At 42.5% G+C, this 19978-nt stretch overlaps 2 protein-coding genes across 2 annotated transcripts in view; one reads left to right on the forward strand and one right to left on the reverse strand.

Annotated features, from left to right (window-relative positions):
* The window catches only part of CCS (copper chaperone for superoxide dismutase), an 884312-nt gene that overhangs the window by 487961 nt on the left and 376373 nt on the right, over nucleotides 1-19978 (reverse strand). The gene's annotated exons all lie outside the window — the stretch shown is intronic.
* Nucleotides 3030-5390, forward strand: LOC146798221 (E3 SUMO-protein ligase KIAA1586-like). The gene has a single exon (XM_085627509.1). It carries the CDS (start codon nucleotides 3030-3032, stop codon nucleotides 5388-5390), a length of 2361 nt encoding a protein of 786 aa, XP_085483635.1.

Here is a 19978-nt window from a genome sequence, read left to right on the forward strand (position 1 = left end):
ATGAATGATGACCCCATAGTCTTAAAGGCTCTTTAAGCAAGCCGCGTGCCATGGTTTGTGCTTATAAATTTGTAATGTAAATGTGCCGTGCCTTAATATGCATTACATTTTATGTGCAAAAACAACTGACAGGAGTAGGTAGGTCAATGTCAGCCTCGCAGTGTCCTCCATTAATTTAATTTGAACTTCAAAGCAAGCTATATTGCGCATCACCTGAGCTGCAGCATTTGATTAAAACAGGCAGCCCTGTGGACTCTTCATGCGGATTTATTTTTACCTAAGAATTGTTTGCTTTAATTTATGGCGGGGGCCGGCAGAGCTGCTGCAGTATGTGTCTCCTAAGGAAATACCTGGGGCTTAATGAAGTTTAGTTATGCCTCTACTTTCTTCACTTCATTATTACTACCACCCGCAGAAGCATGGTAGCAAGGGGGGAAGGTGAGGTGAAGAATAACTTCGAAGAGGAAAGGGTAGGCTGCAGAGACAGAGGTAAAGAGGGGTGAACCCTGAGCCGTGAGGTCAGATACCAAAAGAGATGACAGAGCAATAGATGGGCGACGACTCAGAGAGAAGGAAAGATATATAGAGAAAGACAGGGTGTTGAGGAGGGATAGGAAGAGAAACACAATCCGAGTTAGAGGTAGACAGGGGTAGGGCTGGAGCAGGGTGAGAGATTTAGCAAGAAAAATAGAAGCAAGTAAGAGAGAGAGAGAATACCGGGGACTCCGCTACATTATGCTTCCAAACAGGGCGTACATTTCCGTGACAATTCAACAAGTTTGAGCGATGTTTGTAATTTTTAGGACAAAGTTATGGTGAAAATGTACTCTACTTTGCTCTGTAGAAAAAATATTTCTTTAGTGTGGCCTGCAACAAAACTGAAGTCCAAAATATCTATAATACTCTAGGCCTTCGATTCTTACTCCTGAAAGTCATCACATATACGTTTATTTTTCAAATGTGTAAATTTGATATGTGAAATGAATAAGTCTGCATAGGAAGTATGCACAGGTGTTCAAGACTGAACATAGATGTAAAGTTTCCCTCCTAATACACACCCAATAGTAGCTAATTTACAAAAAAAAAATTACAGAGTTTTATATAGCGCAAAATTGACCCCAAGCCGGTATCGGGTATCGGAGCGCTTTACATAGCACCAGTTGCGTTACATGAGGACACATTCATTTATTTGTTAGGCACGGGGGGATTAAGTGATTTGTCCAGAATCACAGGATGTTCAGCGTCATTGCCGAGACTTGAACCCAGATTCTAGGTCGACCGCCCTAGCCTTTAGGCCAACTCCTCTCCCCTACATTGCTACAACACACAGCTGTTGCAGGAAGCATAACAAAGAATCCCTGCAGTGCCAGCACAAGCATCTGGGATAGGCTCGGGATAGCTTGCAGTTTCACTCTTACCATTAAACACAGGCCTACATGTTGCCTGCAAAGTGGTCTTGACGACTTGACTCAAGGCACGGTCTGCTTTTCGGATCAGGGTAAGTCTGAGTTTTCCCCATTTCGAGGGAGGCCAGCTCAACTCGCCAGCCCATTCCTGAGATTGCCTTCAGTTAAAGTGTCAAGCCCTGGAGGTACCAAACATACCGGATGTGACGGCAGGAGTCATGTGACTCGGGTCCCCTCTATATAAATCTGTCTTCCTCACAGGACAGGACGCCCTTTGCATCAGAGTCCTATGTCCAGCCATCTTGAATCGTTACCGCTGGTTCGTAGAGCTATGCCTACATCCTGCAGCATATCATTAACAACTAGAGATTTCTGGTAGCTACTCAACTGTCCAAAGCATCAGCCGATTAAGCACGTATTCTACCACAGCATTGGATAGAGCAGGAAGTTGAGGCACTTTGGTTTGGTGAGTTTAGGATTGTGGAAATATTTGGTTCATATCTCCAACGCCACTCAACAAGCAGTGGTATTAAAAATGCTCCACTGCAACATACCTAACCACACCCTCACTCACCCTCTCCGCCGTTATTCATTTGCTATGTTTGTCCTTAGTGCGATGTTTGGATTTTTCACAATGGTATGACTTCTTTAGTGATGTAACATTGAGGTCAGCACCAACACTCTGAAAATTGTTCCATCGCCATTGGCTTGAGTGCCTTTGTTTGACATTTTCATGCTTTCTGGCCTGAGGCTGGGTGGTTTTGTGTTAACGTTTCCATGGTTCCTGGTCTGAGTACTTATGTGTGACATTTCCAAGCTTTCTGGCCTGGGTGCTTATGTGTAACATTTCCATGCTTTCTGGCCTGGGTGCTTGTGTGACATTTCCATGCTTTCTAGCCTGGGTGCTTATGTATAACATTTCCATGCTTTCTGGCCTAGGTGCTTATGTGTGACATTTCCATGCTTTCTGGCCTAGGTGCTTATGTGTGACATTTCCATGCTTTCTGGACTGGGTGCTTAGGTCAGGTCATCATTTACGATATACTATGCTCTGAAAGTTAATACAGCTACAAATGTAATGAGAAATGATTTGTGCACCATTTTGGTCTTTTAACAAAATGTTCTTGAGGGGGGAATCCCCCCCAACATCTCAAGCAGACGTTAGGCTCGCTGTACTCACTTTCTATGCAACGTATGGGGGTTGGTCTAACAAAACTTGCCCAAGCTGCTTTGGGTTCCCAGTCCGGACCAAGTGTTGATTAAGTAATACTTTGTGTGAATCAGTGTGTAACTAACTCTGCACACTGCCACCTCACCCTGCTGTAGTATACCGGAAGCCAAAGCTGAAAAGTGAGGCAAACTTTAAAGACTTTGTGTCTTTCCAGTGAGCGCTGCAGGGCAAGCAGGGGTATGATTTGGAAAATGGCAGAATTTGGGTAGGCAAAGTAAGATCCATTTGGGTTGTACTTGTAGTCAGTCATGGATGGTAATAGAGGTGCAGCTGCTGCAGAAGTGTCTTTGGTGCAAACTGCAAATAAATATTAATTGAGCCTGGTACTTAGATGAATTGACATCACAATTTGCACATTTCTAGCGTATTTTCTTTCACTTTGCTTCCCTAGAATGTCACACACTGGACAGAAGATTTCAAGCTACTTCACCAAATTTAAGCCCAAAGATGATGAAGAGCCTGCTAGCAAACTTCCTAGAAAACACCATGAAGGGAACAAGGAAGATGATGAAGTGCGAGAGAAGGCACTACATGAGGGCGACACCACTTCTAGCACTGGCGTTATCACCCCTACAGAAGGAAATACAGAAGATAATCCTCTTAGAGATGAGCAGCATCATGCTGTGGAGATTTCTATAGAGACAGAGGAAACACAAAGCACTAGCAAACAGTTTGCTATGTTATCACTAAAATCACATTCAGAAAGAGTTTTTAGGAAAGGCATTCTTCCTAAAGGTTGGAAACATGACCAAAAAATATATTTCCAACGCAAGCATTCGTGGTTAATTGTTAAAGGCCCTAACCTTGGCTGTTCTGTGTGTCGCCAAGTCCGTGATTTTGGTGCTGAGAAATCAAGGAGAATGAAATTGTCCAAAGAATGGACTGAGGCTACTGTGAAGGCATATGGGATCAATATAGAACAGCAGCAAAAATCATTGAGGAAAAAGATTGGAGAACATGCACCAAACAAGGCTCATATTGCAACTTTCAAAATCTTAGAAAAGGCTAAAAAAGAACCTTTATTGCAAGTAACTGCTAAAGCGCTATCTGTACAAATGACAACAACAGCCAGAATATTCCGTGTAGCTTATAAGGAAGCAAAGCAGAACAGGCCAGCGTATGGTTTTGAAACAGAGATAGACTGCCACCAGTTGAATGGACTGGAGATGGGGCGAATTTTGCACTTCAATGTAGCTTGCTCAAACATACAACGCCACATAGCCTCAGAAATGAAGAGGAAGATATTTGCCAAAATTATTGAATTTTCCCCAAAAGTAAGTCTGTTACTAGATGAAGGCACTGCGTTAAATAGGAAAAGTTCTTTAATTGTGTACATGCGAATGCAGCTACCTGCCATGGACTCCCCAGCTAATATTTTTGTTGACCTCATTGAGCTGAGTGATTTGTCAGCTGACGGCATAGTAAACAGTTTACTATCTGCACTAAAAAAAGCACCAGTTAACATAAGTGAGGACTTTCTCTCCAAATGCCTGGTTTCAGTTGCCTGTGATGGCACTTCAGTGATGTTTGGCCGCCGCAGTGGTGTTGTGAAGAGGTTGCAAGAAAAAATCTCTCCCAATATTGTAGCCTGGCACTGCTCAGCACATCGCCTGGAACTTGCTGTTCATGATGTCATGAAAGATATTGGCGCTACAAATCATTTCAAAAACTTACTTGATTCTCTATTTGCCACATCTGTTAAAAACCGTTTGGAGCTAAAAGAATGTGCAGAAGCTCTTGACATTCAGCTTTGCAGAATAGGTCGAGTGTTAGATACTCGTTGGGTTGCATCAAGCTTCAGAACAGTGGAGGCTATTTGGAATGCATATCCTGCGCTCTACAAGCACTTTACTAGTGCAGCTGTTGATGGTTCCCGTGACAGTTCAACACGAAATATGTACACAGGCCTAGGAAGGCCGTTATCATCTATACAGTTTGTTGCTAATCTTGGCCTCATGTATGATGCTCTTCAGGAGTTATCACTCGAGTTACAGAAACGTGACTCTACAATAATTGATGCTCATCGAGCTATTGGTCGGCAAATAGCAGTGTTTGAGGCAATGGTAGACAGGCAAGGGAACCACTTCTCACAGTGTAAAAAGGGCATAGAAGAAAATATATTCCAAGGTGTGATGCTGCACAAAGGAAAGACCACAGACAAAATCATTGAACAGAGACAGTTTTTTCGTAGCCTTGCAGAAAATCTAAGACATCGTTTGTTGTCTACAGGAGGTACTAATTCTACTGACAAAAAGGCTGAGTACGAGACACTGATTAGTGAAGTGAAAGTTTTATACAAACAGTACTGGCCTGATGACCTACCTGTTCTCTATGGTGAAAGTGATATTGAGTCTCTGTGTAAAAGATTCAACATTGCCAGTCGAGAAACCATACGTGCTTACAGAGAGTATAAGGAATCTGGAGGAAAAGAAATTAAAAGGCAGTTCAAGGAGCTTTTGATGGCCTTACACACTATTGCTATCAGTACTGCAGAATGTGAGCGGGGCTTTTCTCAAATGAATCTTGTATGCACATCTACAAGAGCATCACTGCTGACTGAAACAATATCTTCTTTAATGTTTTTAAATCTTGTTGGTCCACCATTTAAGAAATTCAACTCCATTCCCTATGTTCAGTCATGGCTTGCAAAAGGACGAAGAGCAGCTGATGACACTAGGAGTAAAACAAGGAAAGAGGAAGACTTGGAATGCACAAGCAATTTAGACAGTTTGTGGGTTTTTCTGGAACAATAGATGCTGTTAGCCCAGTCCACCTGTTTTTTAAAAGTTAGGCTTTACTATGTTTGGATATTTAATTTTTGTTCTACTTTATAGGTTATTTATTTATTTATTTGCTTTTATAACACTTTATTGACGGTGTCAGTTTAATATTTTGTTATATTTATGTGTCTTTCTTGTTTGGAGGTTGTATTTATTGTTCTATTTTATAAATGTTATTTATTTTGTTTTTATAAGACTTAACTTGCTTTTCTGTTTTTCATTTTAGAACATGTCTTCATTTGTATTTATCTGTATTTTATTCTTAGTTATTTTGTCTTTATATATTTATATTTTGTATGGCACTATGGTCATTTTGCACTAGTAGGTATGACTTGAAATGCGTAGATTCAAACTGCTCAGCCACTACCTATTCTTCTGGTCTAGGTACCTCAAGGACTTTTTTGAGGAGATTACATTTTTTTGTGCTTTGAGTTTAAATACAAATCTTTAATTAAAACATCAGATTTGGAATACATGCCTCTTTGCTAATCTGTCTTGTCTGTGTGATACAGAAGTAGTTTCATATTTTTTACTATTCTGAATGTCTAATAAATGTAGATATAGCTTCAGGGGAGTAAGTTATAGCAACAAGCCCAATTATTATTCATCTTTTTTTATTTTTGATTGTTTCTTTCAAAGTAATAGCTTTAACGGAATACTCCACTATTTAGGAACCGGCCTCATTCACGTATATTGCATGATTTCATTCAGTTTATCTGTTTAGAGAGTTTACAGAACATTTTGGTTTATTTTTGTCACATAAGCTATGTAAAAGTTTAATCTTTGAACTCTTAGACTCTCTTAATAAGGGTATTGTCCGTTCCAGAAATCTGCTCATACAGCACTGGAATTGTCCCTTTCAATGCATTAGTGATTTTAGGTAATTTATTTCAAAATTGAGCTATTAATGCACTTTTGGTTTAATCTTTTTTAAAATGTTCACAGAGCAGGGGAACCTCCTCTCAAAACCTTCCTCATAGTAAGATCGATTGGGTATTACATCTTACTTTTAGCAGTGCCACTTCAGGATGTGGGTGGAGCTAATATAGTGGGTGGAGCCAGTGGAGGAAGTGGGTGGAGCCAAAGAAAAGTAGGTGTGGCCTCCAAAAAACATTTGAGCACCTGCACTTCATATTTTACAAATTAAGCACTGGTGTAGGCGTATGGATGAATATGCCAGGTTACACCTGTGAAGATGGAGCAGATAGCATATGATGTGCTGTATGGATGCATCTAGAGGGTTGATTGTATTGTTGCGGCAGTAAATTACAAATCTTTTCCACTTTGCGGCATAGCATGCTCTAGTGGTAGGACGTCTGGCTTCCATGATGATGTTCATACAATCAGGGGGAAGGTTAAGGTATCCGAATTCTAGGATTTCAGGAGCCAGATCGCCAGGTTGAGCTGAGCTGGGTCCGGGTGCCTGATTTCTCCATGGTTCTGGGTTAGGAGGCATGGGGATAGATGCAGTTTTTGATGTGGTACCACTGACAGTTGTAGTAGCGTGGTGTACCACGGCTGCCTGGCCCACGTCGGAGCTACCAGAATGAGTGTGAGGGAGTGCTGTTGTAGCTTCCTGACCACTAATGGAATTAGTGGGAGAGGTGGAAAGGCGTATGCAAATCTGCCTGACCAGTTCATCCATATCGCATTGCCCTTGGACAATGGGTGTGGGTATCTGGCGGCGAAGCTTGGGCATTTTTTGTTTTCGTGGGTGGCGAAGAGGTCTATCTGAGGATGCCCCCACTGTTGGAAGAATGGGTGAAGAACTTGTGGATGCAGTTCCCATTCGTGTATTTGTTGCGTTTGTCTGCTGAGCAGATCTGCCATGGTGTTTTGTACGCCTGGAAACGTGCTGTGCCAGGAGAAAGATGTTTTGAGGAATTGCCCATCTCCATATGCTCTGGGCTAAGCGGGAGAGCTGGGGAGAGTGTGTCCCCCCCTGTTTTTGGATATAATACATTGCAGTCATATTGTCTGTGCGAATGAGGACTGCTTTGCCCGAAATCTGTTTTTGGAAAGATTTTAGGGCTAGAAAGATCGCCAAGAGCTCCAGATGGTTGATGTGGAGCGATTTTTGCTGTGGCGTCCATAGACCTTGCATGGTGAGGTGTAGAAGGTGCGCTCCCCAGCCGGAGAGCGATGCGTCCGCTGTTAGAGTCAGTTGAGGAACCGGGTCCAGGAACGGCCGCCCTTTGGAAAGGTTTGTGGTGTTCCACCACTGCAGAGAGTGATGTGTGCGGCCGTCCACCAACACCAGATCCGTCAGCTGACCCTGGGCCTGGTTCCACTGTTGTGCTAGGCACTCTTGAAGTGGACGCATGTGGAGTCTTGCATGGGGCACTATGAAAATGCAAGACGCCATCATTCCTATGAGCTTCATAAACACTCTTGCTGGAAGAGAGTGCTGAGGAAGGAATGTTTTGCGTAAGGCTTGAATGCTTGTGATTCTGGCTGAGTTTGGATAGGCAATACCCTTGGAGGTGTCTATAGTGGCCCCGAGGTATTGCTTTGCGTGAGATGGTATGAGGTGGGACTTTTGGTAGTTCACCGTGAAGCCTAGCTGGTGGAGCAGTTGGATGGTGCTGTTTGTATGCTGCACACATTGGTCGTAGGACGCGGCTTTTATCAGCCAGTCGTCTAGGTAAGGGAAGACGTGAATATGTTGACGTCTGAGGTGTGCTGCTACTACTGCTAGGCATTTGGTAAACACCCGTGGTGCGGTGGTGACCCCGAAGGGGAGAACCATGAATTGGTAATGTTGCCCGTCCACCACGAACCTGAGGTATTTCCTGTGAGAGGGGTGTATTGGAATGTGAAAGTATGCGTCTTTCAGATCCAAGGTTGTGAGAAAGTCTCCCTGGCAGAGGAGTGGGAGGACTTGTTGTAGATTGACCATGTGAAAATGGTCTGAGTGTATGTAGGCATTTAGAGGCCGGAGGTCCAGAATGGGTCTGAGGGTCTCGTCTCTCTTTGGTATTAAGAAATATAGAGAGTAGACCCCTAGATTTCGTTGTTTGACGGGGACCTGCTCTATAGCATGTTTTTGCAGGAGTGAAAGTACCTCTTGTTTGAGCAGTGTGGAATGTTCTTGAGACATTGGACGGTGCCTTGGTGGGATATTGGGTGGGGTAGATGTTAGCTCTAGACAGTACCCTGACCGAATGATTTGGGTCACCCATTTGTCCGATGTTATGGACTCCCATACGTGGATAAAGTTTTGTAGTCTGCCCCCGACCGGAGTGGAATGGTCTGGGGGGAGCGGAGGGGAGTCATTGTGCGGGGGGGGTGGCAGAACGGGTGTTGTTGGTTTTGCCCCTGCCCTTATTGTTGTTACCCCTGTAACCACCTCTCTGATTGCCCTTTGAAAAGGTATTTTGAGGAGGGGACTTGTAGGAGGTAGAGGCGTTATCGGTGGAGGAGCCTCTACCTGTGCCACGAAAGGACGAGCGTCGAAAGGAACGTTTGGAGGCTTGTGTTTGGAGTGCCCCCATAGACTTTGCTGTGTCTGTGTCTTTCTTCATTTTTTCGAGCGCTTCGTCTACCTTTGGCCCAAAGAGTGTTTCCTGGTCAAAGGGGTGATTGAGTATGGATGCCTGGACTTCAGGTTTGAACCCTGAGATCCTGAGCCAGGCGTGGCGGCGAAGCAGGACACTGGTATTTATGGCCCTAGAAGCAGTGTCGGCTGCATCGAGGGCACACTTAATGGAGGTGTTTGTGATTAGTTTACCCTCCTGTATAAGGTCATGAGCCTTGTGCTTGTATTTTTCTGGAAGGTGCTGCATAAGAGCCTCTAGTTCGTCATAGTGTGCTCTATCATATCGCGCAAGCAGTGCTTGTGTGTTTGCAATGCGCCACATGTTTGCAGCTTGGGAGGCGGTGCGTTTACCAGACGCGTCCAGAAGTTTAGATTCTTTGTCTGGCGGTGGGGCATCTCCTGAGGATTGGGAGTTAGCCCGCTTTCTAGCTGTGGAGACAACTAGGGAATCTAGGGGAGCAGGGCCCTTGATGTAAGCAGGGTCTGTGGGTGCCGCCTTGTACTTCTTCTCTATTCTAGGGTTCAGTACTCTGGCTCTGACAGGGTCTTTGAACACCTCTGTAGCGTGCTTGGTGACACCCTTAAGCATGGGTAAAATGGAAGTAGATTTGTCTTGTATATCAAATGTATCCAGTAGGAAGTCTTCTTCTACTGGTTCACTGTGCATGTCCACCCCATGGTAGTGTGCTGCTCTCTGCACTAAATGATGAAACCCTAAGGAGTCCTCTGGAGGAGACGGCCTTGATGGGTATAGGTCGTCCTGAGGTACATTGGGTATATCAGGGTTATTGTAATCCTCCCATGGATCTGGGGTCCCTGGTGGAGTGGGATCCATTGGGGCGTCCGCCGGGTAATTGTCCGGATCCCCATCATCCGGATCTGGGGATGGGGCCGGATCGTAGTGAGGTAAAGGTGGCGGAGACCTGTGAGGTGGAGGCGGTGGAGGAGGTGGAGTGGGTAGGGGAGGCGGTGGTGGGGAGGGTACTCTGAGGGGAGAAGTAGCAGAGTCCTTCCTTTTGGGTGGAGGAGGAGGAGCCGGAGCATCAAGGCGTCTTTTCTTGGTAGTTAAAGTCAAAAGCCCAGTCTTTGGATCTTTGGACAAAGTCTTTTGTAAAGGGTCTGGTGTAAACAGAGCCAACGGTGTCGAGTCGTCTGTCGGCACCGGTGATTTCGGAACCGGGGGTTTCGATGGTCTGTGTGCGCCATGCTTTTTTGAGGTCTCCGGGTGTTTCGGCGTCGAAGGATGTTTCGGCGCCGGAGCGTCGGTGCCGACAGATTTGTGTTTGTGTTTGGTCGGCACCGAGTGTCCAGGCTTCGGCACCGGTGGTTTCGGAGTCGAGCTGGATTTTGCAGTCTTCGGTGCCGGATGCTGTTTTTCGGCACCGGGTGTCGGCTGGCTCGATCCCGAGCTGCCATGAGACTTTGGGTGCTTCGACACCGGGCCCGAAGGTGGGGTGATCGAAGTTTTGGTTTTGGTTTTGCCCAGGCCGGCAGGCGAGGGAGTAACCTGAGTCTCTTTGGTTTTCGGCGCGGGGGTGGGAGGGGGCATAGTACTCACGGCCCGCTGCGCTGGTGTAACGTCCTCCACGTCGGAGTCGTCGGCCTCGGAAGCGCTGACGACGTCTTCCTCCTGCTCGGTGTGTGTTTGCCCCGAAGCTTCGGCGTCGTCTCCGAAGATGTCCGGTGGAGCTGCCGAGGATGAGTGCGCCATGGTGCGTCGAGCTCTTCGATCTCGGATGGTCTTCTTCGATCGAAAAGACTTGCAGGCGGGGCAGTCTCTAGCCTCGTGTTCCGGAGAGAGGCAAAGGTTACACACCTGATGGAGGTCGGTGTGGGGAAATTTAGACCCACATTTTGGGCACTTTTTGAACGGAGTCCTTTCCATCGGCCGGGACCGGAGTCGCGGAGGGCCCGAAGGCCGGTGTCGATGTACGGGATGGAGAAAAGTGCCGCTTCGAGAGATGAAGATGATGAAGGAACTCGAAGAATCGAGGATTTTCCGTCGAGGCTGGAACCGTAGAAGTTCGAAGCCGGAGCACGAAGTATCACATCCGAGCCCGATGGCGGAAAAAAACAATCTGAGGATGGAGCCGAAGCCCATGCGCAGTACGGACCGAAGGAGGAGTCACCAAACTCGTGACTTCCAAAGACTGTCCAAGAACAAAAACAAACTGCAAACATCCGGGCCCAACACCAGATGGCGACCTATGCTAAGTGTACAATCTGCAGCTCATATGCCTCGAACATATATTTTCACTGGAAAAACCATGGGTTTCAGGGACGTTATAGTTGGGAATTAGCATTTAAAAAACCTTAGAAATTCACTGAAAAATCATAGGTTTCAGAGACGTTAAAGTTAGTTGGACATTTGACTCATATAAAACCAGAGAAATTCGCCCGTTATAGTTAGCTGAGCTAACTATAACTTGCACGCCCGCAATGCACTGGTGATGATGTCACATATTACATCACTCAAGACATGGTCAGTGACATCACTGATGACATCACTGATGACATCTCAAATGACATCACTGATGGCATCACTGATGACATAATCCAATGAATGTGTGTTTCTGTAAAGTTGAAATATTGTTCATACATATCTATGCCAAGGTGTATTGAAGAATGAGTGGATTTACAAGTGCCTGAATGAATTATTTAGTAGGTGCGTGACTCACTGTATAACTGAGTGATTGAATGTGTCTTGCTGAATGCATGGGTTAGTGACTAAACTGTGTCAAAGTCTGTATTAGTGTCTCAGTTGTTATATCCGCGGCTGCATGGGTTGGTGAGTAGCTACATGAGTGTCTATATGGGTTATTGATTTGTGTCTGAGTATCTGTATGGATGCCTGAGTCTCTGTGTGTGGGTGGGTGGGGGAGGTGTGTTACTCTATGCATAGATGTCTGAGTGGGTAATTCACTGGTTGTATGGATTCAAAAGTGCATCTGGGAAGGTCTATATGGGTGAGTTAGTGTGAGTATGGGTGTGTTGTGAGTGAATGAATGTCTCATTGGTATATGTGTGAGTAACTACATATGTTTTAAGGCAGTATATGTGAGTGTTGGAGTATGTAAATGACTATACGTGAGGGTACGTTATTTGAAGAGTGGGTGTATAAATGAGTGTTCTTGTGTCAGTGATTGTTTAAGACAGTAAGTATGTGTTAACATCTGCATAAATAAGTGATGTGGTGTGTGTATAAATAATGGAGTTGGTGTGTATAACTGTAGACATGAGTAAATGGGTATGTGCTTGATTCTTTGCATGACTGACTAGGTGTGTGAGTAACTCTATGGATGATTGGCAGAGTGTGACTGTATGTATAGGTATATGAGTGCATATTATAGTACTGTATTGATGAGTAACTGCATGTATAAGTGACTGGATGTGAGTGTAGACCTAGGAAATAGTGGGTGGTATGTAGTATCGGCATTGTTGTGTGTATGGTTTCAAAAATAGTAGTCTGTATTTTAGAGTGCGAGTTTATATTAGGGCATCAGTATGTGCATCAGATTTTCACGTGGATGAAGTCATCAGTGATGTCATCAGTGATGTCATTTGAGATGTCATCAGTGATGTCATCAGTGATGTCACTGACCATGTCATGAGTGATGTACTATGTGACGTCATCACCAGTGCATTACAGGCGCGTGAGTTATAGTTAGCTCAACTAATTATAACGGGTGAATTTCTCTGGTTTTATATGAGTCAAATGTCCAACTAACTATAACGTTTCTGAAACCTATGGTTTTTTCAGTGAATTACTAAGGTTTTTTAAATGCTAATTCCTAACTATAACGTCCCTGAAACCTATGGTTTTTTCAGTGAATATATATATATGTATATATATATATATATATATATATATATATATATATATATAAACCAAAGGCATTCGTCAGTTTCTCCCAGGAAAAAGAATGCACGAACTCCTCTTCGTCGGTGAATTCTTCTTTATTTAAAGTATTTGAAAGCTCCCTTTACTCTGTCATGACGCGTTTCGGCCGGAAAACGGCCTTGATCACATGAAGCAAACTTTGCGTGTGACAGTATTTAAAGTGGAAACACCCACATCACGTGATGGAAAGACATAGAAAACATACTGCAAATTGCGAAAGTAATGCCCTGCATTAGAAAACTAACAGTCCATTTGTTTACACGAAATAAATAAAACGATCGTAAACAATTTCGATAAAATATCCGATCTTACACTCTAAGTTATAAACATGATAAAAAAAGTCTAAATATTATCCGCTGTACAAGCTCAGAGCATACAGAACAGTTTATCTGCAAAAATAAGATCGTGTAAAACTAATGCACAATACGGAACAGATCTCCTATAGGATAATACATGGTAAGTACCAGCCAGCTATAAAACAAATGAAACTCCATGTGTAAATACTGCTGGAAAAATATCTGGGGACCTATCACATAAGCAGGGAAACTGTGAATTCAATAAAGTTATATGTCGATCCATTAGAAATGTTCTATGAGGTAGATATCTATCAATGTGAATGTTGATATTTTATTTTTTGTTATTTTGTTATTTGTATTTGAATATATATGTGCAAAATACGTCTAAGTGTAAATTGAATTATAAAGTGCAAATAGTGCAAGTTTACATATATATATATCTGCCACAATTTCTTCACAACAAAGAAAAATCGGGTCGCACTCCAGCATTTATAAATCCATAGTTAATTTATTCTTAAATCATTTTCAAAGTCCGCAAATTCCGCAAACACAGACCAACCAACGCGTTTCGTAACCCAGTTAACTTGTTCACGGCTGTTTGTTACATGCAACTACCTTGAATTTTAAACGTTTCTTTACAAGGAAATACTTTTACGTCATTTCCGGTGAATGACAGGGTATTTACCTAGCGCCTCCTGGGAGACGTAGTCCTCTAACAATTTCAATTTACAAACATGTGCTAAAAGATCGGCAGTGAAAAGATAATATGCAAGCAGATAATTATTTTACACATCAGCTAATTGTTCAATTTAGAGCACACAAAACCAGTGAGTTCGATTCAAACTCATATTATTTCATTTGTATTAAATCTGATTTCCAAGCATAATTTGAGTTCATGTCCCATGTCTGTGTTCCTTCATGAGTTTAGCTTCTACTCTAGGAAGGCCGCCGCCCTCCAGTGGGCATATCATGGTGACTTCAGTTACTAGTAACCCTTTTGTTTATGTTCAAATTTATGCTCAAATTCACATTTTTTTGGTATCATTCATTATTGAGGGCAGATTGTTCACCAATAAATATGGAGCAGTCTCAGTAATCCAATTATTCCTTCAAGTTCGATCAATGGTGTATCATGCCCTTCTCCCAATCACTCTTTCATTTGATTCTATTTTCAAATTGCTTTCATTCCTGCTGTGCTTTGTTTTCTGTTGTTAAAGATGTATATATAATTCTTCCGACTGGTTTAAGCCATACGGTGTCATACTCCTGAAATTTATAATGTGGCGTGATTCTTTTTGACGTAACAGTTTCTCCCGGGTGCCTCCTCGTGCATTAGCTGGTACTGTCTCTAGCACATAAAATTGCAGGCCTTTCCAGTTGCTGTTATGGTGTAGCTCCATATGTTTAGCCAACGCGTTGTTTTTGTCCTTGTTCTTAGTGGCTCGTGTATGTTCTAATATTCTTTTTTTTAATTCAAATATGGTGCTTCCTATATATTTTAGCATGCACGGGCACTCTATTACATAAATTGTGTACTGGCTCTTACATGATATCAGTTCTGTGATTTGCCATATTTTGTTGTTGGGCATCGTTATTTCCGATATCGGTTTTGCAATCTTGCAGACCTTGCAACTATGGCATTTGATAAAGCCTTTTCCTTTAGCCATGTCTCCTTTAATTGACTTGCTTTGAAATGGCTATGTACAAGTCGATCTTTCAGATTCCGCGCCCTAAGGTAAGTTATCGTAGGTTGGGGTCCCATTCTTTCTCCCATTGTGCCGTCTAGTTGCAAGATCTTCCAGTTCTTTTTAATTATGCCCACAATTTCCTTTGATTCCTGGGAAAAGTCCATTATTAATCTTATAGGTTCCTCATCCTGATGTTTATCTTCATTTTTTGATGTCAAACACTCCTCTCTTGATTTATCATTTGCTCTGTTCCAACATTTCTTTACAGTACGTTTGCTGTATTTTCTTTTTTCAAATCTTTTTATTGTTCCTGTGCTTTGCTTCCACCATGCTTTCTCCTCACTGCATATTCTTCGCAAACGGAGGAACTCACCATATGGAATGCTTGATATTAAAGACAGTTGGTGAAAGCTTGTTGCTTCAAGGGTGGCATTTGTGGCTGTGCTTTTTCGGTGTGGGGTGGATTCCAGGCAGTTCTTTTTTACATAAATTTCAGCATCCAGGAAGATTACTTTTTTGTTGTTAATTTCATATGTAAATTTCAGGTTTGATATGCTGTTGTTTAAAATTTCAAAATATTCCTGGAAATCCTCCACAGTCCCGTTCCAGATGATCAAAAGATCATATATATATATATATATATATATATATTATCTACTGGCGGTCGCCAGTAGATAGTTATAGTTAGGACCGTGTTTCCATAGGAAATCTGAAAATTCTATTTTGAATAACTTTGGCGCCGGTTGACGAATCCTCGCGAAATTTTCAAAACTAATGGAGCGATCCGCTCAGCTCCTACCCTGAAAGTCTCGGGGTGATTCGTCAAGCGGGGGCCGAGAAAAAAGGGGGGTCCCAAAACGCGTTTTCCTTTAGTCGAAGGTACAGCCCGAACGGCTGAACAGAATTACTTGAAATTTGGCAGAGAGGTAGTCCTCAGGTCAGGGAAGTGTCAGTCAGTCAGTCAAAACAGTCTTTATTTCGAGTATTTCATCTTAAAAGACATTTAAAATTCATCAAATACAATTAAAAAGTTAATGTATTATTTATAACAATTGAGACTAAAAACTATTTAATAAATAACAGGTTAAGATCAATAAAAAGGTATTAAACATACATAGACTTTGACTTGAAATTCATTCTACAGTTGGGGGTAATACTACACTATAGTATGTATAACCAGTGGTAAAATTTCACCTTTTCCGTATAAGCCACGCCCAACTAATATATTTGGCTAGACCGATGACCACAAGAGAGGATGTATCAGTCTTTAGGATCCTTCTAGCGGCCTGGGCTGATCTGACACCTAGTTCACGACACACAGGTCGCAGCCAGGCTCGCCTAGGTTGGTAATATGCCGGGCATACAAATAAAAAATGATCTTCTGTTTCGACCAAATTTTTACAGAATGGGCATTTATCAGTGCCATTTAAGGACCAGCTAGAAGTAAAGGAACCTAAAGGAAGGGTACCAATTCTGAATTGGTGGTATAATTTCCGATCCAGCTTTTTGGTTATTACGTCCCAATATACTTCTAAAGATGATTGATCCTTAATAGACAAATAAATTGAGGTCAGGGAACCACCAGTAGAAGGAGTAAATCGTTTTTGTGAAGCCCAAAGCCAGTAGGCATCCCTATATATTTTTTTAGGGGGAAACACAGCCGACACAGGGTTGGACCACAAGTCACCCATGCCCATTTCTGACAGAATAAGTTTGATTTCTGTGAGCCAACGAATTCTATGGGAGCCTCTCATATCCTTTACCTCATGCAGCGCTTTAGCATAAATGGATAGCTCCGGGGTAGTCCATAGGCGTCGCCAAAACGCCAGGGGCCTATACCGGATCCCAAAACGCCAGGGGCCTATACCGGATCAGGGAAGTGCCTTTTGCAGGTCTGGTGTCAATCTGTTCAGTAGTTCCTGAGAAAATAGCATTTAAAAGCATATAAATATCTATAAGCGCGCACCGTGCGCGCACCGTGCCGTGCGCAAGCGAAATTCTGATTGGTTGTTAGATGTCGGTAAACAATCGAATCGGTCGAAATCAGGAAGTGTCGGCCGCCATTTTGTCTGTCACACTGAAAAGGAAAGGTGGAGAACGTGAACAGGGGGCAGGGTAGGGAGTTCCTGACCCCCTAGCCTTTGTCAGGGGGTCACAGTGGGACCCAGAAGGGCCAAAAAAAAGATTTTAATTTTTTTTTAAAATTTGAGGGGTGCGCGCACGGTATAAAAAATGTAAAAAAAAAAGATTTAAAAATGAATATTAAGTGTTTAGATATTAGGTGGCTCTAAAAAGAGCAGTTGTGTTTATTGAGTGTTTTTTGGTACCTACAAGTAAGTACCGATGCAGAGTCTAAAGTTCAAGAGGAAGACTCTGTTCCCTTCATCATTGAAATGTACACCGTCTCCTCTATAAATGCCTTGCATGTTGTAACGCAAGTTGTTGTGGTATATAGAACCCATACCATAGTCTCTGAGGAAAGCAGAAACAGACTTATTGACGTGCTTTCTTGCTTTGTCAATCTGCGGACAGTGTTGGTTGGACCAGTTCCACTTTTGCCTTTGGCATATATTAGAATATACAAAGGCAATTTGTGGAAAAAGTGACATCAATTGCACAAAGGTGTCCTTAATAAGCATTTCCAGACCTACCCCAGTTAAAGTGCCTAGGTCATTTCCACCACAGTGCACAATAATAAGGTTAGGCTGTGGGAGATGTAGAAAGGTTTTCACCAAAGGCATTAATTGGTGCCACTTTAACCCTCTCTGACCAATCCATTTAATGTCTACATTTGGCAAAGCAAGGTCTTTCACAATACCTCTTTTTTCTGCAAAATTTTCACTCCAGAAGACATAGCTGTGACCTATAATCCACACTGTGAACATCTTCCAAGGAGATCTGGATGCACTCAGAAGGTGTCTTTCAGTAGAATGGCAATATGAAATTAAAGATAGTTGAAAAATGGAGGCATACATACTTTTTTTTAATGAAAAGAACTCATTGGCTGTTTCAAACCATTCTACACTAAAAACTAGGCTGTATGTTTACATTTATAAAAGCATGTTTTGTATTGGTTGTGAAAAATGTGTTCCCACAGAACATTAGTTTGGATTTGCAGTTAGGTTTGAAAAGTCAAGCACTCTTGCTCTTTGGATTTGAAACATTGTGTGCTGAACTACTGACCTCTCTGCTCACACCAGTGTTCCATGGGCTGTTGCTATGGTAGCAGGCAGAAGTCATGTTGGGGGTAGGAATGATTTGGAAAAGGGTTGAAATGTGCAACCAATAGCTATGTGTGTTTCCATTTGAAAAAATGTGGGAAGCACTGTGATTTGAAGTTAACATGTATATGTGTGAAAAAAGAGAGGGAAACTGTGCCATTTACTGGTTCTGGTGAGAGGAGTACAGTTCAGAGATTCTGGCTCTGATAATCTGCTGTGTGAGTGCCACATTTCTTTCTCAACTAACTAATTTTAAAGGTGAGTTATGAATTTGAGAGGGATGTATATGTTGCATTTTGATATAAATAATAGAAATTTGTTTCTTCTTTTAAAGTTGTGTTTTACATTTTATGTTTTGGAAGATATTTAACTGCCTTGAACTTGTAATATAATATGGAGTATGTCTTCACCATAAGTTAAGGTGTACTGGTATCACCTAGGAATACTGTTTTGTGCCTAGAATCACACCATGAGTCTGTGCACACAGGAATTGTTGTCAGAGATTTAATTTGTGTTGCTGTTGTTCTGTAAGACTTGCAGTTGTAGGAAAGGGGCAGCTTTTTTTTTACTGTGATGGTTAGCATTCAGTACAAATCATTCTTGAACTGTGATGGTTAGCATTCAGCAGAAATCACTATCTCACAAATGAGAGGCAAATGCCAAACACATTTGAAATTATCATGGTAGATTTTCCTTCCACTTTTAAAGTTGTGTATTACATTTTATGTTTTGGAAGATATTTATCTGCCTTGAACTTGTAAGATATTATGGAGTATGTCTTCACCATAATATAAGGTGTACTGATATTACCCAGGAATACTGTTTTGTGCCTAGAATCACACCATGAGTCTGTGTACACACAGGAATTGTTGTCAGAGATTTACTTTGTGTTGCTGTTGTTCTGTAAGATTTGCACTCGCAGGAAAGGGGCAGCTTGTTTTCTTCAACTGTGATGGATAGCATTCAGCAGAAATCACTAGCTCACAAATGAGAGGCAAATGCTAACACATTTGAAATCAACATGGTAGATTTTCCTTCCACTCCTGCAATGGGTGAGGTAGTTTTTACATGTTCAAAACTCCAATTAACCCTTACCACACATGTACTCTTACATACATCTCTGCAGTCTTCATGCAGTTGTGCAAGTGTCCATGCAGATCTCTCTTGCACCTGACAATACACAGTCTCCAGAAACACACTCTTAGTACACAGGCAGCAGCTTCTCCTACACTCCCATGCTTACTACTCAGCTCTGTGTGGTATTTCAGATAGCAGTGTGTAACGCTAACACATTCAACGTCACCAAGGCTCTTTCCTTTGCTCTACTCTAATCACTCACCCTGTAACACATGCTGATGGTCTCAAGTAGCTGTTAGGACATGTGCTCCTTTCTGCTTCTCTAAAATATAAGGAAAATGTGTCAGGCTCCCATAGTAATTATCACTTACTCTACCACAGTAGTAGATGTGCTTTGAAATTGCCAATCAAAAATCGTTTTGTGCCTAGAATCACACCATGAGTCTGTGTGTTCACAGGAATTGTTGTCAGAGATTTAATTTGTGTTGCTGTTGTTCTGTAAGATTTGCACTCGCAGGAAAGGGGCAGCTTGTTTTCTTCAACTGTGATGGATAGCATTCAGCAGAAATCACTAGCTCACAAATGAGAGGCAAATGCAAACACATTTGAAATCAACATGGTAGATTTTCCTTCCACTCCTGCAATGGGTGAGGTAGTTTTTACATGTTCAAAACTCCAATTAACCCTTACCACACATGTACTCTTACATACATCTCTGCAGTCTTCATGCAGTTGTGCAAGTGTCCATGCAGATCTCTCTTGCACCTGACAATACACAGTCTCCAGAAACACACTCTTAGTACACAGGCAGCAGCTTCTCCTACACTCCCATGCTTACTA

This window comes from Triturus cristatus, chromosome 9, assembly GCF_964204655.1.
Source record: "Triturus cristatus chromosome 9, aTriCri1.1, whole genome shotgun sequence".
Lineage (NCBI taxonomy): Eukaryota > Metazoa > Chordata > Amphibia > Caudata > Salamandridae > Triturus > Triturus cristatus.